At 37.4% G+C, this 27,529-nt stretch overlaps 1 protein-coding gene across 3 annotated transcripts in view; it reads right to left on the bottom strand.

The window, feature by feature from the left end:
* Nucleotides 1–202: 202 nt before the first annotated feature.
* ARL14EP (ADP ribosylation factor like GTPase 14 effector protein) overlaps nt 203–27,529 on the bottom strand; it is a 28,456-nt gene continuing 1,129 nt past the window's right edge. The window contains exons 2-5 of one of the 3 annotated variants that reach the window (XM_064576722.1): nt 16,210–16,711; nt 14,434–14,561; nt 12,968–13,202; nt 203–4,007 (exon numbers count right to left, since the gene is read on the bottom strand). In XM_064576722.1, coding sequence (XP_064432792.1) covers nt 12,974–13,202; nt 14,434–14,561; nt 16,210–16,632 — 780 coding nt within the window. In that variant the 5' untranslated portion in view covers nt 16,633–16,711 and the 3' untranslated portion in view covers nt 203–4,007; nt 12,968–12,973. Of the gene's footprint in view, nt 4,008–9,456; nt 13,203–14,433; nt 14,562–16,209; nt 16,712–18,054; nt 18,077–27,529 lie in introns of those variants that run through there. The other 2 variants (XM_064576721.1, XM_045893985.3) reach the window with 2 other exon arrangements.

A 27,529-nucleotide genomic window follows, 5' to 3' on the forward strand; every position in this document is an offset into this window, starting at 1 on the left:
GGGTACCTGTGCTCTCTCTCGGGCCTCCGTGGGATGCACCACAACCCCAGGCCCGTGTGCTGGCCCATCTCTCCTTGGTACACAGACACAGAACCACTCCTTTTCTGATAGCCAAGCAGCTGTTCCTCCCTCCCATTCCCAAAGAATCACACTTTCCTTCCTTTGTCTTTTTATCATTAGGAATCCATTCCCCAGAAAGGTCTGGTATCCATTTCCTTGTCTTCAAACTTTTGAGATGGGGTGAAACAAGAGTCATAGTCAAATCTTTTTTTTTTTTTTCTTTTTAAGATTTTATTTATTTGAGAGTGAGCAAGTGAGTGAGAAGGTGCAGACACGAGCCGGTGGGGGTGGGAGGCGGGATGGGGGGAGGGGGAGGGGCAAAGGGAGAGAAGCAGACTCCCTGCTGAGCAGGGAACTCCATGGGGCTCCATCCTGGGACTCCAGGATCAAGACCTGAGCCAAAGGCAGATGCTTTACTGACTGAGACACCCAGGTGCCCTGTCATGGTCAAATCTTATGAAATTGCTAATATCAGCTGTTTTTTGAGAAGAAGGAAGGAGGGCAGGTAGGCAAGCTTGAAGAAGCCAGGGCTAGAATTTGGTAACAACTCATCTGTTCTGCTCTCTAATAATAGTTATTATAGTTGATTGGATGCTTCCTCTGTACCAAGCAGTGAGCTGAGCAAAGGTTTACATATATCATCTCACTTAATGATCACAACTGAATGAAGTCCCTCCTCACTACCCCCACTCTATTGAATTATTCCCATTTTAAGGACACAAAAAATGAGGGTCAGAGTTGTCAAGAGACTTGCCGAAGTCCTTTAACGTTTGTCTACAAGAGCCATGCCTCATCTGCTATATGAGGGGATACAAACCATTGGCATCAACAACTTCCACCACCTTTTGTAATGCTGCATTTTTGTGATTAGAGTGTTCAGTATAGGAAGTTTGAAAACTGTACAACATACGATAGAAAAAAATGAAAAATAACATCCAACCAAAGATAAGTTCTCTTAGCATTTTGAGGTTCCTGTTTTTCTGCTTTATTTTGCTTTTCAACAATTTGGAGTTGTCCTGTTTACCTTGTTTTGTACTCTGCCTTAAAAAAAATAATTAACCTCATGACCATTGCCCCATGTCATTAAAATTTTTCCACCCAACCTACTTGGTTGCATTATGTTGATACATAAATATTATACCATTAGTTATTCAACAGTTTTCCTCTAGTTGGAAAATTAGTTTGCAAATTTTGCTATTATAAGTGTGATGAGCATCATCGTACAAAATCTCTATTTTTAAGCCCCTGGTGGCAGCCATGTTTGTCATTTAGAGGTGATTTCCCTCCTGTGAGAAGTGTCATCACTTACATCTTCTGGTTGTTTAGTCATGATGACCTTCATGGGTCAATGGAGCTGACATGTTGTACCTGCTGGGAGTAGACACAGCTGGGCCTGGGGCGTGAGTACCCAGACCAAAGGCCAACAGCACGCAAAGTGGCAGAACCCGCAGCAACTCCCCTTTTGCTGTTCTGGGCTCAGCTTGTTAAGGGTTTCCCAGGAGGAGGGATGCGCAGAGTAGAGAGAGGAGAGCTCATGTGTGGCTGCTTCCACCTCTGAGAGCTCACCACCCCCTGCCACAGAGCCAGTTCCCCGTGGCACCTGCCTTTGGCACCTGTGGCTCTTGCCTCCTGGGGCCCAGGGTCTGGACTCTGCACTTCCTGCGGCCCCCAAGCCTTTGCTTTCCTTCGGCAGCAGATTCTTACCTACCAAAGACAAAACAGAGGACAGCAAACAAACACTTCCTTTTATTCCTTTTCCCCTTCATTTCTAAAACCTTATTCTTACTTGGTCAAACTCCCTTCCCTCACTCAAAGAAAGGAGGGGACTAGCTTCTTTTATTGGGGGCAGGGAGAAGAAAGGAAGGGAAGAGGGTAGAAATATACCTAGTAAACTACATTACCAGTTTATCTCCAGCTTCCTGCTTTTCCTAAAGTGTAACTTTTTTTTATATTTTAAAATATTTATTCAACAAAATTGACTGAATGTGTAGTATGTGCCAAGTGTTTTTGCTTAATGCAACAGAGGATGGAAATGACCAAGGCTCATCTTAAAAGAAAATTTCATATAACTTTGCTCTGTTTGGCTGCTTTTTCAGAAATGTAGAACATTGCCATTTACTGAGCATCTGTGTTAGGTTCCGAAGCGGGCACATTTAATCCTCACAACGTTGTTATTTATCCTGTAGGTACCACTATTCAGAAATCTGAGGTCTCTAAAAACTAAGTAACTTGTGTGAAGTCATAAAGCCAGGAAGGAATAGAGACAGTACTCAAATTCAGGTTTTTCTAACACCAAAGCCCATGCTCTTTTCTCTGGATTGTAGAAATACTTATAATTGAAGTGTGGACTGGTTCTAGAATATTCCACTACAATGTACTTCAATAAAGTATTTGATTTTCAGTTGAAAGAACAACCTATATAAAAATGAAGTGGTTGAGAAAGAAAACTTTTCTCTTCTCCATATAATATTTAGAAGAAACATTTTCCTCCCAAAGGACTTAAGCAAAGGGTGCTGAAGCAAATGGCACTCCAATTTAACCTTAAGAAATTTTGTTTCTAGATGTACACTTTGTCCAAAGCAGGTTGGAGGCAGTTTGTAGTAAAACATCGCCCTCTTCTGGGCATATGGGTATCGTACAACGGAGATGGATACAAAGGATTTAAACGTCAGAACAAAAGTACAGTTAGGTGCCCAATGACACAATGAAAGGCTGTTATCATTTATCAGGTGTATATCTAACTCTTCAAAGTGACTCCTCAGAATGGAAGCAAAAGACATTTTGGAACTGGCCAAGCAATAATTTTCTGTCCATTTTTCTGGAGGTGTCTGAATGCTGGGGACTCCAGGACACACCTTAAGGAACCTGTAATACCTAACTAGAATCGTAATTATAATAACAAGCCATAATAATTCCTAAACCATCAGAATCAAATAGCTACAGTGAATCCTGAATAGGAAGAAGTTCACATTCATCAAGTGAATGGAAAAAGAATACAGTGGCTGTAAGTCAGCATTTGAACTTCGGAGTCAAATAGACCCCATTTGAATCCCTTCTCTCTCATTTATAAGCTATGTGACCGTAGGCAAGTTATTAAATTATTTGAGCCTCAGTTTCTTCATTTGTTAAATGATAATTATAAAAGTAGCAGCTTAAGTGAAATAAGCCAGGCAAAGACAAATATTGCATGGTAACACTTACATGTGGAATCAAACAAAAAGTCAAAACTCTTGGAAATAGAGCATGGAAAAGTGGTCGCCAGGGCCTGGGGGTGGGGGCGGTGGGCAGGGGGACCAGTTTACCAGGGAAATACGGAGAGGTTGGTAAGAGGGTACAAACTTTCAGCTATATGATGAATAAGGTTTGAGGATCTAATGTAAAACAGGGTGACTATAATTGCTAATACTGTACTGTGTAACTGAAAAGGTAGCAGCTAAGTAGGACAGCTGGGAAGATGAAATGAGAGAACACCCAACAAAGGTAGCATGTTGCTAAGAGTTAGACTCAGTATGTGTGAAATGGTACTATATTATTAGGTCTGTCCCAATTATTAATTGTATAGAATTGGTTCTTTTAAATTTGAAGCATAAAAGTCAACAAAGTAGAAGTATAAAAACAGGGTTGTTTTTTTTCCCCCTTAAAGTGTGTTTATTTTTACCAAAGTTTTGGCTAATAGCAAAGGTTTAACAATCCAAATATTTCTCTAAATTATACAAATGTTAGAGCTATATATTTTTCCAAGGAAATAGATGATAGCCCTACAAAGATGTTTTGGAACAAAAAAACCTCAGAGGGGCGCCTGGGTGGCTCAGTCGGTTAAGCGTCTGCCTTCGGCTCAGGTCATGATCTCAGGGTCCTGGGATCGAGTCCCACATCGGGCTCCCTGCTCAGCGGGAAGCCTGCTTCTCCCTCTCCCTCTGCTGCTTCCCCCTGCTTGTGCTCTCTCTCTGTCAAAAAAAAAAAAAAAAAAAGTCTTAAAAAAAAAAACCCTCAGAAATATGCCAACCTGTGAAATTCATGGCAAAAATAATCAATGCTTTTTTTCGTTTAATTTCAAAACTGAAAAAAAGTTTTAAAAATACATCAGTATAGAAAATAAAAAAAAATGAAAGCATCCAAATATCCTTATCATAAGTGATTTAGAATATCCAGCTTCTAAAAGACTATCAAGTACCAGAAAGTCCCTGTACATTTAGTTTTCTGGCACTATTATCATTGGAAGTGACATACAGAAAATGTTGAACTGTGCCTTGTTCACCCTTTTCTGGTAGAACCACTGCCTCACATTGTCTACTTCAACATACAGAATTAAGTGTCCACGACAACTACAGAGTAAGCAGCTTCTGCAAGAATTTGGAGGAGGAATAAAGATGTGGCTGTAGGTCACAGCTACTTGTGCTCCTTCTTTAAAATGCATATACAGGGCGCCTGCGTGGCTCAGTCGTTAAGCGTCTGCCTTTGGCTCAGGTCATGATCCCAGGGTCCTGGGATCGAGTCCCACATCGGGCTCCCTGCTCGGCAGGAAGCCCGCTTCTCCCTCTCTGACTCCCCCTGCTTGTGTTCCTGCTCTCGCTATCTCTCTGTCAAATAAATAAATAAAACCTTAAAAAAAAATGCATATACATTCCAAGGGCATGAGTTTCAAACAGGCCATTTTACCCTTGAGCTCTGGTGGTTTTTATCTTTGGATGAAGAGAGTTCATCCTTGTATTCACTTAATGGCCAATCACGGGAAAAAAAGTGAAAATGACTGGCTCATGTGACTGGATAGTTCAGGATTGACTTCAGACATAGCTGGATCCGGGTATCCAAATCCTGTCTGTCTGTCTGACTGACTGTGGCTTCTGCTTTTACCTATGTTGCTTTCATTCTAAGGCTGATTCTTAAATGGTGTCTGGATAAGACACCAATAGATCCAGTCCTAAATCTGTAACATTAGAAACTCTCACTGAAAAATGAGTATCTCTTTTTCTCCGGGCCCAGCAATGCTGATGTTTATTGGCTTTGATCGGATCAGCTAATCGTGTATTCACCCGTGAGACATTCACTAAGTTTGGGGAGATGCTGCACTCTCAAAGGCCAGGACTCGGTGATGTGCCCACCCCAAGAATCACAAAGTGAGGTCAACACCACCTGAACACAGGCTGAGTATGAGGGTGGTTGCTCAAAGGCAAATTTGGGTGCTAACACCAAAAGGAGGGATTGATACTAAGTATGCAAAACACTACTGAGCTTTAACCAGGGTGGTGAAAACAAAATAAAAATGAACAACAAAAAACCAAAGCAGATTCAAGAATGTTCCAAGGAGGAGCTAAATGGATTTGATAACATGAATAGGAGAAAGTAAAAATGATTGAGTTACATACTCACTGACTCACCGAAGGCCAGAGATATAGAAAAAGAAAAAAAATCTAATGAAGAAATTACACTCTGATTTAGAGCCAGGATCTTTCTGGGAAACAATCTGGAATAGAGACTAAATGGGTTATTGTATTAGCCAGGGTTCTCCAGAGAAATGAAAGAAGGTGTGTATAGATTGAGAGAGATGGAGAGAGACACACAGACAAACACACACAGATTTTTTAGGGAATTGGCTCATATGATTGTGGGGCTAAGTCCAAAACGTGTAAAGAAGAGTTGATGCTGCAGCTCGAGTCTGAAAAGGCAGTCGAGAGGCAGAATTCGTTCTTCATTGGGGTTCATCAATATTTTTAAAACCTTCAATTGGTTGGATGATGCCCACTCACGTTACGGAAGGTAATCTGCCTAATCAAAAGTCTACTGAAGGGCGGCGCCTGGGTGGCTCAGGCGTTAAGCGTCTGCCTTTGGCTCAGGTCATGATCCCAGGGTCCTGGGATTGAGCCCCACATCGGGCTCCCTGCTCGGCAAGAAGCCTGCTTCTCCCTCTCCCACTCCTCCTGCTTGTGTTCCCTCTCTTGCTGTGTCTCTCTCTGTAAAAGAAATAAACCTTAAAAAATAAAAATAAAGTATACTGATGTATATGTTAATCACATCTAAAAAATACCTTCATAGCAAATCTAGAGTAATGTCTGATGAAAAACTGGATACCATCGTCTAACCGAGGTGCCACAGAAAATCAACCATCCGTCACCCACTTGAATTCTGAGTGATCTCCACACTGAGCCAGAAGGGAGTTTCCTTCTCAGTGCTCAAGCCAAACCCCAGACCAATTAAACCAGGTGTCTGGGGGTGAGGCCCAAATAAAGGTATTTTTTTGATGTTCCACAGGTTACTCCAGTGTGCGTCCAAGGTTGAGAACCACCGTTGTAGAGCAGTTTTTCAAGGATGGTTTCCAGACTAGCCACTTCAACCTCACCTACAAACCTTACCTAAGAAGGTGATAGAAATGCTAATTCTCTGTCCCTCTTCCAGACCTACTAAATCAGAAACTGTGGGTTCAACCCTAGCCCTGCAGGCTGGGGTTTAACAAGCCCCTCAGGTGATTCTGATGCTTGCTCAAATTCGAGAACCACTGGTCTAGAGTTCTTCAATGACACAATGCTAACACGTGCAGGAGTGTTAACACTACACCTCCTCCACTCTCTAGTCTCTTAATCAGAAGAGCAGGTCTGTTAGTAAGTCTCCTTGGGTGAAAGAACTCATTAAGGTTTTCTTAAGTAATCGAGTGTTTGTTGCAAGGATATGTAATGAAAATTATGGAATCTTGACTTTGCAGTGAGAGTGGGCATTTTCGAGATACAACAGATGTACGCATCTGACAGCAGCTCTGGGGACTCACTGACAGCTCCGAGAGCTGGTGCCTCCCAAGTGTGTAGGTCTAGAACCCTAGCGTGCCTTAGCGATTCTGTCCTTTCATGTCCCCTTATACAAACCACCAAATTCTTTCTCCTCTATCTAGTCTAAAGTTTTGAGAGCATCTGATTGGCTCAATCTCTTTCATCACTTGGTGATGATGTTTCCTTAACATGTGCCCAACTTGTAAGCTTTGCTGGCCAAACTGGCTTCCCTTGGGCCAGGTCTCTTACCAAAGTCAACCAGTTGGGACCAGGGGAAAACAAAATGCAAAGAATCTCCTAGGGCCACTTCCCTACCTAAAGGTCTGAGGGCCCTAACATGGGCCGTGGGTATGGCACACAGTGGGAAGCTTCGTCTGTTAAGGATGTTTAGCTGTTCTCTGACCCTTAAATCTATGTGAAGTTCTTTGATACAAAAAGACATTGAGGACAAATTGAAGCATTTATTCAACTACAACTTCTGGGGATGAGTTGGAAACTTTTACAGAAAAACTTTGGAAATGTTTTCCTTTCAATATTTGCTATAGGGAAGTCTTGTGGCCAAGTTTAGAAAAGCCATAAGCCATGTTATTTTGGAAAATCATCTTATTTGCATGCACCAGATTGTAGGGCCTATATTTTATGCAGAGTGCTCTTTGCATAGTCTCCTTCACTAAGGCATAAATGACGAAAGCATGTTGGAATTTTAAAAACCTCATTTACCAAAAAACCAAAACAAACAAAAAAACCCTCAAGTGATAGTTTTCTCCAGATTATCAGGTTGGCCCTCCAGGCTCCATTTTAACAACTGATCTGGGGGCGCTTGGGTGGCTCAGTAGGTTATGCATCCGACTCTTGATTTCGGCTCAGGTCATGATCTCAGGGTCATGAGATAGAGCCCTTTGTGGGGCTCCTTGTTCAGCTCAGATTCAGCTTGAGAGTCTCTGTCTTTCCATCTCCCTCTGCGCCCCCCTGCTGGTGGGAGGACTTACGCTCGTGCTCTCTCTATCTCAAATAAAATCTTAATGAGACCTGATCTGATTTCACTATACTAAGCTGAACTGAAAAACGGGAAAGTTCTGTCCAAATCAAAATGGTTAACTAACCTCTGGGGAAGGCATGAGTTTGTTATTTAAAACCCTTAATGGGGCACCTGGGTGGCTCAGTCGTTAAGCGTCTGCCTTCGGCTCAGGTCATGGTCCCAGGGTCCTGGGATCAAGCCCCACATCGGGCTCCCTGCTCGGCAAGAAGCCTGCTTCTCCCTCTCCCACTCCCCCTGCTTGTGTTCCCTCTCTCGCTCTCTCCGTCGAAATAAATAATTAAAAAAAAAAAAAAAGTAACCCTAATGATGCCAGAATTCACTGAACATTCCTGAATAGTTTTACCTCTCAATGCCAAAATTAAATTTGTATTTCACCCAGAACCTTGTAGAACCCACTTACATGGTACCAGTGCCTCCACTATTACTTTATCTTAGGCCACTAAATAACCAATTTAAAAAAAAATAAGTAAATACTACCTTTAAGTCTAAATCATAAACTTGGGCTACCAGAATATAACCAAAATAAAAAACCCCAAAACTTAATGTGTATTTATCAAGTTGTTTAATGTATCTGATTGGTTGTTGATAACAAAGGGATACTTACAGAGCTAGTATTTACATTTTGAATCATTTCAGGTCTCCTTTTACAGGCCATATTCTTCTATCTTGGTTTTACAGAAATTCTCTCAAAAGGACAAATATCCTGCAACTCTGACCCATGTCTAGTTTTTATATTATTTCATTAAAGAAAGATGTGCCCTCACCTCAAAATGTCCCTCTGAAAAGAACTGAGTAAAAGAAGGATCATCCAGCATGTTTACAATGAAAGTCATGAGCCAAACTTTTGTGTTTTCATGCATTATGTGATGGAGTTGGGAGTATTTTAGCAGCATTTGTAAGCATTTTACTTTTAATAGGTCCATTTATCTTAAAACCATAGCTGAAGATTATGGCAACTCTTTAATAAAACAGTTGTTTGCTTGCAGTGATAGGAAATGAGAAAATTGAAGTTTTAAAATCATTAAGTGTCTCACAAAGAAATTTTTCACTCATGGCTTTAAGGGGAAAAAAAATTAATACATTTAGTTTAAGTGGCATTGATAGGGCTGTAATTAAATACTTTCAAACTGCACTTAAAGATGCAGTATTACTAACTCAACTGAGTTAATATTTTATCTGGTAAATCTCCTTTATCTTCTGGAAGTTAGATTATCTTGGTAAAATTAGTCAATCCTCACAACTATGCCATTACAAATAATCTATAGGTAGGGAGTATATATTCTACAGGAGTTTATTATGCCTTTCAAACTAAGTGTTCAATGGAGTGTTTGATGATTTTTAAGTAGATAAATGCATTATTTTTCCAAGTTTCTACACTTTATAAAAATAAGTGAAATCCAGAAGTACCCCTACATATTTTCATATCCTCACTCATATTCCAAAAAAAACAAACCTGGTTGAGTCCTGCGGGGTGAGGCCTAAGAATGTTACAAAGAGAGACCATTCTACTTTACCAGGGTTCTTTAAAATACCCCACTTCAATGTAAATACTGGTGTTCACAGTTTAATTTAGAAGTGAAGAGATTAAGCATTAAGGAGTAGCAGCAGAGAGTTTATTTACATCAAAATACCAGCAGATGTCAGCAAAAACTAAGGCAGTGCCACATGACTTTGTACAAGGACCTTAAGGTATTTCTTTCAGGGTATCCGCAATGTAAACAGAAAATCTCGAATTACCTAAGTGCAGTCCTTTTAAGACCCCTCCGTTTTATACATTGTTACTTGACCCGGGAGGGGTGGGGTCTCAGTGGGATCTGCCTTTTCAGCGCAGCAACACCTCTTTCAAAGAACTGAACTGCCCAGATTTTGTCCAACAAAACTCACCTACAATGCTTTATATAACTACACTTCAGACAGCCATCCCCATTAAAAAACAAACATTTTTGTTTGTTTACAGAATACTCATATTACCTAGGCTCTGCAATATGTGTTTAGGGGCTCTGAACATGGAATATTTGAGAGCTCATGAAAGCATTTTTCTGAAGAATTTTCTGTCAGGTGGGAGAACAGCTTGTTATACAGAAGTAGATATAACATTTTAAAAATAGAAGAATCAAGTATAATATTTCATCTTATACTTGTAAAAGAAATAGGAAAAAGATTACATGGGATGCCATTTACTTCAAATATACACATGCATTTTTATTTTAATATTTGTGGCCAATACTGTGTAAGACCAATGTTTATGGCCTTACATTAACTTCTCCAGCAGGAGCCATATACAGCAGAAGTGTTCGTATTGCTTTTATTTCTGCTTGTTAGACTAATAGTATCCTAAAATAATTTAGCCACTTGGAACCATATTATAAAAAGAATCTAGATGATTTAACTGTATTCTGTATTTCTGTGATTCTATATTAAAAAACAGTAAGTGAACTCATGATGTAATTTTCCCAAAACACAACTTTTATTATAGCATACTCTAAATTAGACATACCTCTCTCTGTAAACATTGTGCATGCTCATGAAAAGTGAGTGCTTCCTATTTAGGAAACAGGTATAATGAACAAATATAAGCAAAACTGTTCAAAAAATTTACCCTTGAAACTTAAATTATTACCATCTTTGAAAAAAAACACAGAAATGTTCCACTAAGGAATGCTGAAATATAAACAATTTGAATTTTAAAGTCATTTATTCTTTTGAAAATGTATTCCTGTTTTAAACAAAAAAAATCTAAGACTTAAATTTGTCCCTACGAATAGCTTAAGCAATATACTAAATCATACTTAGAACCAACAAAAACATTGGCAGTAATGCAACTAATGTCTAATGAACCCAGAAGTTCAGATAAAATTGGGAGTCTGTGTATCCTCTATAACAAAATATTTCCTTAATTCAGAAAAAAAAAATCTAGCATCTGATTTAAGTGTATAAAGCCAAAATATCTTTTTTGCCAGTGCTCTGTTGAAATGTGAATTAAATAACTGATACTGGGGTGCCTGGGTGGCTCAGTCATTAAGCATCTGCCTTCGGCTCAGGTCATGGTCCCAGGGACCTGGGATTGAGCCCTGCATTGGGCTCCCTGCTCGGCTGGAAGCCTGCTTCTCCCTCTGCCACTCCCCCTGCTTCTGTTCCTGCTCTGTCAAATAAATAAATCTTTAAAAAAAAAAAAAGTATGATACTAACCATACTTCTGATAACTAGGCCAGTGACAAATGTAATTTAATGACAATTCCATGGTTCAAAATGGCATTCCATCAAAGTAAAACCGGTTAAACAGGTACCAGAAGTATACAGGAGTAAAAATAAACCTCTACTGGTCAATTTAATCAAACTGGTTGTATAAATTTCGTTTCAATAGCTAAAAAGTATTTCAAACTGCTAAAAGCTCATCTGATTAAACCAAAGTACTCTAATTTAGGGAAAACCAAGCAAAAACCTAGTTTAGTGGCAATGTCCTAGATGAACAATTTTAGACAAATAGGTAGCTGCTTAAAAAAAGAGCAGTTATCACCCACTCTCATCCTCCAAACAGCACCCATACAAATTCCATAAATCCTGTACAAGATTCAATTTCCAAATAATTTATACTCTCTCTCAACCAGCGTTGCTCTAACGCTTTTTTCTCATTATTACTCCCTTAAAGCCTTTTTTAGGCTTCTTAATCCTAATCACCACCCATAAAACTTTAATACCACAGATACAATGTATCCCTGTTTATGTATTATATGTATATCCATGCTTTATACAAAGAATGAGATTTTTGCCATCAAAAACAAATTTTCACCAAGAATGTATGGTCTAAACAATGAAAGGTTTACAATACTAAAACTTCTTTTAAGGGTAAATCGCCAGATGAATTTTAGCATTTAGATACGCAGATTATTTCCAAAATACTTTTAACACTCGACCACCTAGTTTTATCAAAATTAATTTTTCCTGAAGTAGGTGGGCACTGTACTCAGCTACAGTCCTTGGCTTGCACAGTAATGTAGGACCATAAAAAATGGCCATTCAAAGCAATCTTAATAATCAATGCAGGAAAATGTTCTGTGACCTTTAAAAATCTGTCAAAATATTAAAAACTCAGTGTTATAAACAAAAGAAAATGAAAACATTGTAAAAAAGTATGTTAGTACACTGTAATTTAAAACATCAGAAACACGGCGAAAGTGTTATTCCACTGTAAAAAACTAACCATAAGGGGTTTGAACAGTGCTTGACTTTTTGTTAACTTAGGATACTAAGTAAGCATCTACTCTATGCCATGGCAAACTGTCATACTCAAGTTTGGATCAGCTTCCACCATTTTATCATTCATACTTTCAATGTTGTAAAATAACTCTAATTGCCTTTAGTGTGAAGTTTTTACCATCACTTCCTCTGGGACCTACTCAACCTTCTCGTCACAACCAGTTTCCCTTACGCTTGCCTCCACAAGGCTCCCCTAGCTGTGTACGGAGGCTCGCGGCAGCACCAACATTCCCATCGGGGATTTCCTCCACAACTCCACTTACGTTCAGTTCAAGTCTCACGTCTAGCATTACCGTTTTTCCTTTCTTCATTCACTTTTATCTTTGTTGGTCAGTTCTTTTGATGATCTACTTTTGTAAAATGTCACATGGGTGACAAGGAGACAATACAACCACATGCTTTGCTGTCTGGGAGTGAACTGAATGACAGAGGTGCAGTAACCAATCACTAGCAGAATCTGAGAGAAGTACTGTGATTGGTCTGTGACGAAGCACGTCTGCTACATAATGATTTGTGGACCAAAGGGCTAGCAGGGAAGTTGGTACTTTACCTAATGCTCACAGTATAGACCATGGTAACTGAAATTTGTGCTGTGCTAATGGAGGACTGCCTCTGCCTACTTGTTGACATTGACCCGGACAGGCTCAAAGCTGACTGCTGAGGAACAGCTCATCTAAATTTACATCAGATAATGAATCTTAAAGCTCCCTAAATGCAACATTAGTGCAGAGTGAGTGCATGCTGAGGTGGTTTTCAAATTCTTGTCATTTGGCAACCAACTTTAAAATGTATCTTAGGGTGACAGAGTTTTAGAAATAGAGAAGGGATATTTAAAGAGCCCATAATCTGATACCACAAATTATCCAGCGTGTTTGTTATGAATGATTTCTCCTCCTTCGATTTCGATTTGCTCATACAGCCACTTGCGGTCACAGCGGCATTCAGCTCCGCATTTGGTGGAACCACAGGCAGGACAAGCATAGAAACATCCTAAACAGTCTTCATCAAGGCAGTCACAAAGGTCCATTCCACTGAAAATCAGGAGACCCTGGCTATCATAGACCTTACTCTTTGCTGGTATCACTTGTCTGTAAAATAAAACAGACGAATTACACCTCACAAACACGTTATTTTTGAATAGGTTACTGAAAATAAGGCAATGAAAACAAATTTAAGGAGGTGTACTATTTTGAATTAGGGATGACATCCTGCAAAACTGGTACATAACTTACCAGACTCAAGCCTAATTAGCAGTAAATGAGCTCTGTGAGAAGAAGAGACTCATTCTAAAGTGTGGAGACAAATCCAAAAAGCCTGAATATGCCTCTAGAAGTCCATTTAAAAGTCAACTCAGTCCATTCCTTTACTATTTCCAAAAAATATATTTCTGTTTAAAGTATTTTCCCCTTACCTTAACAGCAACAACAGAGAACAGCAGCTTAATAGTGGTACATTTTGTTGGTTACCGATCTCTTTCTACTACCCTATTGGTTTTTATACTGCAATTAATCTGTTTCTTGTTCTTTAACGGACTCTAGCAAATCTGGCTTAAAAACAATTAAATGACCCAATGGAAACCTTAACAGATGGAATAAATAGCATATGTAGAAAATAATTCTGAATGATTATACTAACATTTCTTTGTCAACCTGTGCTTAAGAAATGTTCAATTTAAAAAGTCATATTCTAAACAATTTAGTTTTCTCATTCTGTTGACTGTACCATAACTGTTTCTACTTCAGACATGTAAAAAGATAAAAAGCAACCTTGAATTCTTCTAAGATTGACTTTTTGGATGCTACCCATAGAGGAATGACATACCAATTATATAATACTAATGTTTTTAAAGAATTGTTTTAAGTATAATATGCTTAAATTTTAATTCTCATGCCAAAAATGTTAACTTGTTCACTTCACTGACACTTTCTTAGAAATAAATTTTTAGGGGCATCTGGGTGGCTCAGTCAGTTAAGCCTCTGCCTTCGGCTCAGGTCATGATCCCAGGGTCTTGGGATCAAGCCCCGCATCAGGCTCCCTGCTCGGCGGGGAGCCTGCTTCTCCCTCTCCCTCTGCCTGCCTCTCTGCCTACTTGTTCTCTCTCTCTGTCAAATAAATAAATGAAATCTTTAAAAAAAAAAAAAAAAAAAGAAATTTTTAGAGTTGAAAGGAATGCCTTCATTTTATATGCAGTCTTTGGAGATTCTTACTAATCCCAGATCATCCAATTTAAAATACCCAGAAAATTCAAAACTTAAGATAGTGAAAACAATACAGATGTGAAGCAGCAAGTTAATACAAGTCTTAATGAACACAGCCTACCTGTCAGAACCAGCGGTTGCATTTTTTGTGAGCCTTCTTTTTTCTCTTTTACCAGTTTCTGGAGCAAATTCAGTTTGCTTTCCTGGGTTTGTAAATTGCAACGACCTCAAAGCTTTAGCAGTTCTTCCCTGAATAAAGGTAACAAATTATCAACTCAAATCTTGACAACAGACCATGAACAGATTAATATTTAACTTAATGTTAATCCAGATTATTCCTTAACCTGAAGGATGGTCTGGAATTCACAAAAAAGAAGAAAAAGGTTTTAGAGCCCAAGTGCAACAACATTTACACAGCCCTAGACAATACCCAAAGTTTATGGGTTAATTTAGTTGTAATATTTTCATTACCTAATTATAGTCTCTGGCATATCAGGAGGGGCAACAAGCATGGTAAAAATGCAACAGCTGCTGCTAAGATGGCAGAAAAGGCAGAAAAACTGTTGTGTAACAGTTGTATAACAACGGCATAACGCTGAGATTCCTGGGGTGCCTGGCGGTGGAGTCTGTGACTCATGATCTTGGGGTTATGAGTTCGAGCCCTATGTTGGGTGTGGAGATTACTTAAAAAAATATTAAATCTTTAAAAAAAAACAAAAACAAAACTGATGTTTCTAATATGATCTTGAGTCCTGAAGGAAAGGTTCTATTATATATATTTTTAAAAGCAGGGAGGTAATATGGTTTTAAGTTCCGAAATAGTATTATCATCTTTTTAAAAAGCTTTGGTAAAACAAAATTTCGATGATTAAGGATTTAAGTTCATTATCTGGGAAAAAAGCAGTGTATGTGATATATTCCATGAGAGCAACAAATAAATGAAATGGAGAAAACATCTAAGTGACAGCAGCAAGTACCCAGTATGAACTGCAAGAGAATAGTGGGTCCTGGAGATATGCCTCTAAGGGGAGAACAAAAGGGAAGCACTACATATAATTTAAAATTTTAATTATCTTTTAATTTGGTTTATTAATATAATGAAAAGGAAGAAATTGAGAAAAATATCCCAGCACCAAGAATTATAAATTGGTTATAAATAGAAATTTTGAGAAGTGCTCCTTTGATATACTTGTCTTTGTTCTACACCAAAGACAGCTTTATGAAATCTCAATTTTTTTCTGATATAGTTAAATAATCTGAATGTAGGCATGTGAATAAGCGAGTTATAAATATTTAGTATTTACAATGTAAAAATGTATGCTTTTTGACCACAGGGAGTTCTTAAATTAGCTGGATCATACCAAATAAGAACTCAGAGCTAGAAGCAAAGGAAACTCACAAGCATCTAAAAAACCCAAACAAGAATGGTATTAGTGACAAAGGAGAAAGAAAGGCTGAAGAAACAATTATTGCAAGTCATTTCTCTGGTGTTCATTTTAAAGCAGTCATTTTTAAGTCCTTCATAAGAAAGGGGAATTCATTTTGCTATAAAGATCCTCACTGGTGGGCAGGTCTCATGGAGTTACTTTGGTATTAGAAAAGAAACTAAGATAACAATTAAGTCCTGGCTTTACCAGAATGTTCTGAAAGCCACTCCCAACATCTTAGCCCTAGGAATTACAGCTTGAGTCTTGGACATAGTATGTTATTCCTTTCTCAAGCATACTTTATCATCCAGTCTGGGTATACAAAAATATTTAGAAACACCATTTATTTTCACCTCCCCAACTTTAATTACAATTAGTATAATAAATGATAATGTAAATATTTCTTTATAGTTCAACAAAACCTCACATTGTAGAAGTACACAGAAGAAAAAAATGACTGCTATACATACATCTGAATCAGGTTTTCTTCTCTGCCGGTCTTCAGAATCAACATCCACACTTCCATTGATTATCTGTGTACATTTTGGGCAAAGTTTCCAACCAGGTACAAGCTGTCTTCCAAATTTTGCACTCAGAAAAGTGGCATCATCTAAGTCAATTACATGCAAATTTTTTTTGGCTAGTTTTTTGTGTATGTTAAATGGGTCACAACATGACTTCTGCAAATCCTCAAATCTGTCAATGTAAATTTTTGCATGATGGAAGCAAATGGTATTGTTCCCAGAAAGTGTCATTCCAGTTCTAAGTTGAAGTAAAAGCATATCATTTGATGACAATTCTTGCAAAGTCTTGAAACCAGTGTGACGAGTGTAGTAGGTTTTATGGCACTCATTTGTGGTACGAAGCTGGACTCCAACTGAACATGGATCCATCACTTTAGATTCCAGCAAATTTCCCTTGTTTGATTTTGCCTAGGGATCTCGCTCTCTAGTAGGTCATGTGCTGATCGCCCTAGAGAAGACACTGAAGTCAGATTTGTGCCGCAAACTTTTTATCTGGGAAACTGAAAAAGCACTTTATAAACTTCAATATCTATTTAAAAGAAAGAAACTCTTAGCATGCAAGGAGTAGAAAAACATTTACCAAAAGCTTACAATAAACATTATTTAATCATAAAACATTAGAAGCATTCCCTGTAAAGTTAGAACTACAAACGAATACTTGCCATTTAACACTACAGTAAAGCTTCCACTTAATACTGTATTAAAAGGTACAGGGATTGAGAAGTATTACTCAAAGATGATATAAATATCTACACAGAAAATACAAAAGGTTCAGCAGACAGACTATTAAAACTAGTAAGATAATTCAACAATGATGCTAGAAACCTAAAACATTAAGAGACCTTACAAAATAAATCCTACAAAAGACATGCAAGACTTTTATGGAGAAAATCATCAAACAGAAATACAAAAAAGGTATCCTAAATAAATGTAGAAATTAATCATGGGAAATCTTACCGAGGCATATAAATTCTCTGGGAATTTATCTATAAATTCAGTACTATTCCAGTCAAATCCCAGCAGGTATTCCAACCACTCCCCCTTGGAATTTAGCATTTAGTTTACATGGAAGAGTAAAAATCCATGAAAGTCAAGATAGTCTTGAAGGAAAACAAAGTAAGATATTTGCTATAAAGCTGTTGTAATTAAAACAGTGTGGTATTTAGTACAGTAGTATAGACAAATATAGTATAGTATAGATCCAAGAAAAGATGAGGGCTTGGTGCAGTATAGGACATGTGCTTTTATAAAATCAATGGGTAGTGCACATTAATGGGGAAAAGATTTAATAAAAGATTAGGGGATAACTAACTACATCGAAAAAGACAGACTAAGATCTCTTTCTCACAAAAAAAAATCAACTCCAGATGGATTAAAGCATTAAACAAGAAAAGAAAAACTGTACTAATGTTTGTAAGAAAACCAAATCAACTCCAGATGGATTAAAGAATTAAACAAGAAAAGAAAAACTGTACTAATGTTTATAAGAAAACATAGAAGACTCTGCAACATTGGGAAGAATTTCTCAAACAAGAAAGAACATATCAAAGAAACAAGAAGAACATATCAAAGAACAATTTCTCAAACAAGAAAGCACATATCAAACGAAAAGATGGACACATTATATGTCAAAATTAAACATTTCCTTATAACTCTAAAGGAGGAAAAACAGCCACACTTGAAAGGTGTGGTTAGGATTATTATCCCAAACATACATAAAGAATTCTGACATCTATAAATCAATTAGAAAATGACAAAGAACCCATTAGAAAACTAAGCAAATAGGGGCACCTGGGTGGCTCAATTGATTAATGGCTGCCTTCCGCTCAGGTCTCATGATCCCAGGGTCCTGGGATCCAGCCTCGCATTGGGCTCCCTCTCAGTGGGGAGTCTGCTTCTCCCTCTCCCTCTGCCCTTCCCCCTGCTCGTGCTCTCTCAAATAGATAAATAAAATCTAAAAAAAAACAACAAAAAAACAACTAAGCAAATATAGATAGGCAATTCACAGAGGAAGAGAACAAAATAGCCAATAAACGCATGCAAAGATGTTCAACCTTTATAGTTATCAAAAAAAAAGAGGCAAACTAAATACCATTTCTCAAACATTTGCTTAGCAAAATTTTAAAAATCTGATAACCTAGGGTTGGTTAAAATGTGGCCAACTCTTACATGCTCCTTATACATTGGTAGGAATGTAAACTGCAACTGCTTTAGAGTGTTTTTGGCAATTTCTCACAAAGTTAAACAAGTCCACATCCCAGGACCTTGCACTTTCAGCTCTAGGTATTTGCCAAAAAAAATGTATGTCTGAAAAGAGCACAAGGATTTTTGTGCATTATATATATAAAGGACTTCGAGCATTTACGGTCTTTGACAGTGAAAAGTTAGAAATTATCTAATTTTAAAGATGAGAAATCATGGGTTACTCAGCAGGCACTCCCATAGGACAGTTAACCACACAAATTATATGAATCACCACGGACAAATCTTAAAGATAATCTTAAGAGAAAAAGTTGTAAAAGGATACATGTATGTAAAATTTTAAACACACAAAATAGGGGCACCTGGGTGGCTCAGTCGGTTAAGCGTCTGCCTTCGGCTCAGGTCATGATCCCAGGACCCCCCACATCGGGCTCCCTGCTCAGCGGGAAGCCTGCTTCTCCCTCTCCCGCTGCCCCCTACTTGTGTTCCCTCTCTCGCTGTGCCTCTCTGTCAAATAAAAAAATCTTAAAAAAAAATAAATAAACACACAAAACAGTGTACATGGTTTAGAGATGAAAATATGAATCATGCTAAAATATACATAAGAAATACCAAATTTGTGGCATACATACTTCTAAGGGGGAAGGAAACTTTTTAAAAAGAGATTTATGGAAGATTAAATTGAAGGCATGAACATAAGTGTTTTCATTATTACTGTACTTTCCATTTGAAAATTTTCATAAGTATTTTTCAAAGCAAATACAAAAACTTGGTTGAATTCTTAAGGAAAGAGTCAACAAATAAAAGTCACTAGGAAGAAAAAGTGTTGAAAATATATGTGAACCATTGAAATCTGGGTGGTGGCAGAATGTTGAAATATCTAGGATTGTGCAATTTTGCAAGTGTTTTTATAAACTTTCCTCCATATTGGAAAAAAAAAAAAAAGACTGGTTAGAAAGCTTAGATACTTCCCAATGTTTTCTTCAGAGAAAAACCAGAATCATATAAAATCATATAAAAATATACAAGATGACTCTGGTCTCATGTAACAAAAAACTGTGAATAAATATGTTTTCAGTTAAAATACTAAATTTAAAAAGTTTAATAGAATACAATCTAAAGTTTAAAATGTCACTGAACATTTTAGCTTAAAATGTTTAAAAGCTAATTATGATGGAGCATATTTATATATTTTTATTCTATTTCAACCAACTTTTAAAATTTAACTTCCCAGTAATGGTGCCAAGTGCATCAGCTAAAATGGCTTGCATTATACAAATTAGATTTTTTTTTTTTAACAGAAATGTGAGTTAAAATAAATGAAGGAATGGAAAAGAGGAAGCCAGAGATAGAGTCATAAAACAACAAATTATGCTCTACTGTACTTTAACAGATATGGGACACAAATCTGGCTCTGACTTTTCTTAACAGTCAACACAAGGAAAGAAACTTGATCAACAACCTCCTCAGCACATTATAGAAACTGCTAATGCTTATTCTCTCATTGATGCTTGATTCTTTATATTTGTAGGTAACTATCACAAAATTTGTAGCCACTAATCAGTGATTTTCTGAACATAAAATTATTTCTAAACATTCAAAGACTTGGACTACCCTGACCATATTTAATAGAAGTATTTTGGAACTTAGAAAATTCGTTTTAGAAATTGTCTGTCCATAGAATTAATATTTTTACCCATTAGGGAATTCTTTTCCTTGGCTACTGGGGCATCTGTTCCTTTCTTACCTTTTATCTTTCTTTTTTTTTTCATTCTCAACTTATTTTATTTAAGGCAAGCATTACCTTGATACAAAACCAAGGACATTCCAAAACAGGGAAAAAAAATTCCTCATGAACATAGGCAAAAATTCATAAAAATAATTTAGTACACAGAATCCAGCAATACATATAAAAAAAATCACAACCATTGAAGTGTCATTAAAGAAACATGAAATACTTAGGAATAATTTTAACAAAACATGGAAGATCTGTACACTAAAATCTACAAATTTTTTTGATATTTTAAAAGACCAAAATAAATGGGGAGATACCCCATGTTCATATATCGGAAGACACAAAATTGGTTAAATGTTCTCCTTAAATTAATTTATAGATTCAATGCAATCATAATCATAAATTAATAAGCTTTACCTAAAAATTACATAGAAATGCAAAGGGACTTCCTATATCCAAAACAATCACAGAAAAGAACAAAGCTAGAAGGCCTTCCATTCCAATCAGAATGGACTTACTCTAATCAGGATGGTATGGAATTAAATATAAACCCAAGAGATATACCCCCATTTATATGCACAAGTCATTTCTAGTAAAGGTACAAAGCCAATCCTACGGGAAAAAAGTTTTTTTGACAAGTGGTTTTGAAGTAAGTAGATATCCATATGAGAAAAATGAATGCTGGCCAGTACCATACACTATAGATGAAAATCAAGCTAGTTCATAGTCTTCAACACTAAAGCTAAACTAAAGACTTTTGGAGAAAACACTGGGGACCATATTTATGATGTTGTGTAGGCAAAGATTTCTCAGGACACAGCAATTACCATACAGAAAAGATGATAATTAGGTTTCATAAAGACTATTTGTATTCATAAGTCAAAATTTCAAATATTAAGGAAAGCCACATACTGAGAGAAAATATGCAAACAGTATTTATCAGCCAAATCCTTTCACCCAGATTATTAAAAAAACTACAACTCACCAATAGAAAGACAAACCATTAACATTGGCAAAAGACTTAAGCAGACATTTCAAAAAGATACAGACAATAAATAGACAATACATGATAAACAATTGACAGCCGTTAAAAAGAATGAAATCTTGCCATTTGCAACGACATGGATGGAGCTAGAGTGTATTATGATAAGTGAAATAAGTCAGAGAAAGACAAATATATGATCTCACTCATATGTGGAATTTAAGAAAACAGATGAACATATGGGAAGGGGGAAAAGAAGAAAAAGGGAGAGGGAAACAAGCCATAAGAGATTCTTAATGGTAGAGAACAAGCTGAGGGTTGATGGAAGGAGGTGGGTGGGGGATGGGCTAGATGGGTGATGGGTATTAAGGAGGGCACTTGTTGTGATGAACACTGGGTGTTGTAAGTGATGAAGCACTGAATTCTACTCCAGAAACTGATACTGCACTCTAAGTTCACTAAAATTTAAACAAAATGAAAATAAAAAAAATATAAAAAACAAGTATTACAGGGGCACCTGGGTGGCTTGGTCATTAAGGGTTTGCCTTCGGCTCAGGTCATGATCCCAGGGTTCTGGGACTGAGCCCTGCATAGGGCTTCCTGCTCAGCAGGGAACCTGCTTCTTCCTCTCCCACTCCCCCTGCTTGTGTTCCCTCTCTCGCTTTGTCTCTGCCAAATAAATAAATAAATAATCTTTAAAAAAAAATATTCCAGTGAATGTATAGTGGAATATCACTGGAATACTTAGTTCAATCTCTAAAGACCAAGCAAGCAATTGTTCATGTGTTTACTTTCCTTTTATCTTGTCTAAATTACTACATAGCTCACGAGAGTTTATTAGCAAAACTCTAAGTTGTGCCAGTGTACTTAGGTGATCTCCCTTAGGAGCTTGGAAATATGATTAAACTCCTATTAAATCACTTTTTTCTGATAGTATTTGCTTGGACATCTTCCATAATAGCATAAATTCTTTTATTAACCTTAAACCACTGTGAACCTGAACTCCTAGTTGGAGAGTATAGTGTTAAATGTGTTTTTAATTTAACTTAGGCATGACCCTATTAGTCCTTGAAAACATCTTCTGGCAAACAGGTGCTTCCAACTATTTTGAGCTCCTGGCACACTTTTGAGTACTGTAATTTTTGGACGAACACTTGAAGGAATTAAACTGCTGCACAATACCATTTGTAAGCAGCCATCCCTCAGGTGTCACTGTTAGGGTAGATTCACTATTAGAGTTGCCAGATAAAATACAGTAGGCTTAGTTAAATATGAATCTTAGATAATGCATATATTTTAACTGTCCCAAATACGGCTAAAAAGTAATCTGTTATTTGTCTGAAATTCAAATTTAACTGGGCATCCTGTATTTTTATTTGCTAAATTTGGCAATCTCATTTACTATGCATTTTTTGCATCTTCCAGTAAGTAGAGATGTTTCTTTGGTACCAGCTTCACATTATGCCCCACTTCTTACTTGTTGCTAAAAGAAAGCTGAACTCCCCATTAATAAATTATAGGACCTGCTGTTTAAAATTAAAATGTCCTAACAGAAGATAAACTGCCTGCCAGTTACAGTAAAAAAATAAATTTTACACATTGATTAAAACTCAGTGGCACAATGGTACCAAATCATTTAAAACTGTCAAAGTAAAAATGTATACACCTGTGTTAATGAAGTTTTATTGCTTAAAGTCTTACATGAGTTTGTTTCCTGATCTACTATTACGCAGTTTGTTCACGCATGGCTAATGCAGGGCTAACGAAAAGTCAGGCTAGCTCAAGGAGCACAAAATTTCAGCCAGTGATCTTAAGTGGTTACTGCCTGCCTTCTAAAAATTACAGCCTCTGGTTGCTCCTCCCCTGTTGTATTACTCAATGTCCTTATTTCTGTCTTCCTTCCCTAAAGTTCTACTGTAGAGCTCTTTGGATCTGTTTCCCAGCAACTGTTTCTTTTGCTAGCTTTGGTCTGTGTTCTAGCAATGTGGCCCATGATTAATTTTTTTTTCTTCAAGTGACAGTCCAGTAGCTTCATGTTGCTCCCTTCACCTACATGATGCAATGTTCTCCATGCAATGATGTAATGATTAATCTAGCACCTTCCTTAATTAACACAGTCAGAAATGCCCTACTATTCCCTGTCCACGAACCAGTACTGGCGTCAGCTGGGAACTTGTTAGAAAAGAGGAATCTCAGTAAGGACCCTAGACCTACTGAATCAGGATCCACATTTTTAAAAAAGATCTCCAGGTGATATGTAAGCATATTAGTTTGAGATCTACTGCTTTAGGTAATTCAATTAAGAGAACATTAACCAAGCATCTTATATATTTATAAAGCATATTAAAAAAAAAAGGAAAATACACTCAAACATGAACTTGCCTTCCAGGAAGTCTGACATTTAGGGAAGACTATGAGGGGAGGGGAGTCATAAATTTGATAAAACAGATGTATACAGCACTATGCATTGTTGAAAGCACAGCTATCAAGGTTTTCACTTCTGATTATGAGAGTTCTGTGTCTTCCACTGCTAGTTTACTGCTGACAACTGTAGATAATGGTTAGCAATGCAAATACAATTCTTGTCTATATTCTTGTAACTTTGTCTAGTGGAGATTCAGTGGACTCCCTGGCCTACTGTAGAAGACCATTTTGCCTCCATGTGCTCATTTATTTTAATATTCCTGATCAATAAATGTTTTGTTCTTTTGTCATGTGAACTGGTTATAACATCTTACCAGTTCCCTCATTAGTAAGGGAAACAAAAACTGTGTGTTCATAATCTTGTATCTGTGTGACAGTCATGATTTTAATTCTGCCCCCTTTTTTTGTGGAACTTTGTGTATGAGGGTGTGGAATATTCTTTTAGACATAGGAAGAGATTATTTGCTCTAGCCAATCACTTTAACCAGTATATCTAGTATTCATCGTGGAAGAAAAAAAAAAAAAGTACTGCTTTCAAATGGATAAGAAGAAAACCAGTAACAAATGAAAAACCTTAAATGTGTTCATTTAGACCTGATTTAGTTCTTTTGCCCCACCTTTGGGAAGATTTTACTATGATACAAATGAGATCCAGGTCTTGAAGTACTTTTAAACTACACCTAGTGAAGGATTTACAAATACTAACACTTAATTTCTCAAGGGTCACTGAGTCTCCTAAGGCCTTCCTGTAGAGGTCTGGATGAATTTTATTTGTAAACTTATTTTCCATTTCAAATAGCAAAAATGCCTTTTGAGAAGTTGAATTTTTCCTGATTCTTTGAGAGTCATGGTTAAAAAAAATCCTCCCATTCCTCTCCTAATGGCTTCTACAAGACTCTGAGGATACTCCCTTGTTTACCTATGACTAGGAAAGATAAAGGCTCTCCAAATTCCTATTCTTTGCCTCACTTATAAATTTGTGAATCTTTCTTAAAGATTTACTCATTTATTTCAGAAAGAAAGAAAGGAGAGGGAGATAGGGAGATAGAGCGCTAGCGTGCGCAGGCAAACATACACAGGCCAGTGGGGGTAGGAACAGAGGGAGTGGGGAAACCGACTCCCCGCTGAGCGGGGAGGCCAACGTGGAGCTCCAGGCTCAATCTCACAACCCAGAGATCATGACCTGAGCAGAAACCAAGAGTCTGTAGCTCAACCGACTGAGCCACCAAGGTACCCCTATAAATTTGTGAATCTTAACTGCATGGTCAAAAGTGACCAACTGGAACAAAAATGTCTGTTAGCTATATTTTAAGTTTCTCTCCTTCCCCCCAGGTTCCAGAACTTTGGCCCACCCTCAGCCAGAGCCCACAACTCCTCCAGAGAACAGGCTGGCCTCAGGGTAAAACACTCTGGAATCTACAATCAAATCAAGGAGTCTGTTCTAGCATCCTTTACTCCTCCCTTGAGATGCTGGTAGATCTTTTGGTCAGAGAATTCTCTCCATTGCAATAGTTCCTTTTCCCTTATTGCCATAAACCTTTCAAATAAAGTCTCTCTTTACTAACTCTGGATTTTTTTTATTTGAAAAATCCCTAAAAATTTTTGGCATCTTGGGCTTTCTTTTGCTTTAGGGTTGCCAACATTTTATTCAGTGCCTACATATAGTACATTTTGTGATTCTAAAATTAACGTTTAATATTCTTATAGCACTAATAGAAGAGTCAAAAGACAATGAAATAAGTGTAGATAGATTAGACCCCTTCTTTTCCTTCTATCACCTTAGGCAGTAAGCAAAATTATTTGCTCCTTGTATGATTTGAACACTGCAAGCTCAAGAAACAAGTTTTTTTAATTGAGGTGTAATTTACATATAACATTAGTTTCAGGTGTACAAGGTAATGATTTGACATTCGTATTATTGTGAAAGATCACCACAATGAGTCTAGTTAACATCCATCACCACATGGTTACAATTTTTTCTTGTGATGAGAACTTTTAAGATTTACTTCCTTAGCAACTTTCAAATATGCAAGTGTTATTAACTATTGTCACCATGCTGTACATTACATCCGCATTACTTATTTTATAACTGGAAGTTTGTACCTTTTGACCCCTTTCTGCCATTTTGTCCATTCCCCCACGTCTGGCAACCACCAATCTGTTCTCTGTATCTATGAATTTTTTTTTTAATTTAAAATTTATACATGTAGGGGCACCTGGGTAGCTCAGTGGGTTAAGCGTCTGCCTTGGGCTCAGGTCATGATCTCAGGGTCCTGGGATTGAGCCCAGCGTCAGGCTCCCTGCTCAGAGAGGAGTCTGCTTCTCCCTCGCCCTCTGCCCCTCCCCTCGCTTGCGCACTCTTTCTCTCTCACTCTCTCATATAAATAAATAAAAATCTTAAAAAAATTTATACATTTAGATTCTATGGAATAAGCTTTTAAGCATTATCACTTGCTATCCATTATCAAACTCTAAGGTAGGCAGGCTAGATGTAGCTGAGCAAGCTCATACAAGGAAATGACACTAGCAAGCTTTCCTAGTAACACAAGGTCTAGGACATTACCGCAGGGCTCCTACAGGAATTAAAGCAGGACACCACAGCCATCACTGCCACTAACAAAATAGCAGACGAAGGTAGGGATTACGCAAGGAGAATTTTTTTTTCTTTCTAAAATTTAGAGGGAAATTTCCCAAAATATTTTCCAATATGTTGGTTTCCCTTAATACAGCTTTTCCAGTCTGCTAATTAGTGGGAAAAAGTAGCATTAGGAGGAAATTTAGCCAAACAAGAAATTTACTGAGTTTTTAGGTTGAGTCTTTCCCTTTCATGACAAATGCCTTTTTTCTTTTGGGGGGGAGGGGGGTCTTAGAAATTTACAAGGCATTTTCCCAGATTCTCTTTTAATGAAAAAAAAATCATCTGCACTTTATAAATCAGCAGTTTTGGTCATAGGCATACAAGTCATGCCTCTTGCAACTGTCAACTTTTTGTACCCATTATCTTCAAATACTAACTACTCACACTACAAGTGAATGGACAGTAACAGGAGGATTAAAGAGCCAAATGAGATAGTCCTTAATCCTTAAATCAGGCCCAACAGGAAAAGTAAAGAACTTAAAACCAAAACACAGTCAATAGTACCATTTAAAATATTTGGTTAAAGTGCCTGTAGTTAGTAAGTGCCAGGTACAGTACTAAGAACAAACATCATCTCATTAATCTTGACAACAGTGAAGTATTATCACCCCATTTACAGATGATGAAACTGAAACTTAGAGCTCTAGTTACCAAGCCTAACATAGAACCTATTACAACATTCAAGTTCTTGCTTAATGGAGAAAAAAAAAAAACCACAAAAACTAATTTTACTTCATATGAAGAATCCCTCTTAATTAGGCCCTAATGATTTACTCTAGGTCTACCTAATGTACTCCCCTCAGATTCTTTAATGCTTTGTCTAGCATACTTTTAGATCATTTGGGGAACAATTTAGCAAACCCTTCAGGCTTCCAAATTTGCAATTTGTCTCCAGTCCTCTAGTCCTTAAAGGCCAAAGAGAACTGAAGTGGGATTTCAACAACTGGAGAGACTGTTTCCAGACCAAGAAGAATGAGCAAAGTTCTCTTTATTCTACCTGATTCTGGATGTGGCCCAACCTGTCAAACAATACTTAACACTATAGTTGTTAAGTGATTGTGAAACTGAACTCTGTATCATTCTGTTGAAAATACTTTCATCTCTTCCTAAAAAACAGAGTCTGGACTCTCTAACATGGCATTAAATGCCACATACTCCAGGCCAAACTACACACCCTGCAAAGGCCTTTTACACTTTAAGCCTTTATACTGTCCTCCTGCTTGGAAAGCCCATGGCCCTTTCTGTGCCAGGCAATGCTATTTTTCAGTGTCTTCACCTATCTGGT

This window comes from Mirounga angustirostris, unplaced genomic scaffold (assembly GCF_029215605.1).
Source record: "Mirounga angustirostris isolate CCGP_5_RB_7025 unplaced genomic scaffold, mMirAng1.0.hap1 SCAF_13, whole genome shotgun sequence".
In the NCBI taxonomy this organism is placed as follows: domain Eukaryota; kingdom Metazoa; phylum Chordata; class Mammalia; order Carnivora; family Phocidae; genus Mirounga; species Mirounga angustirostris.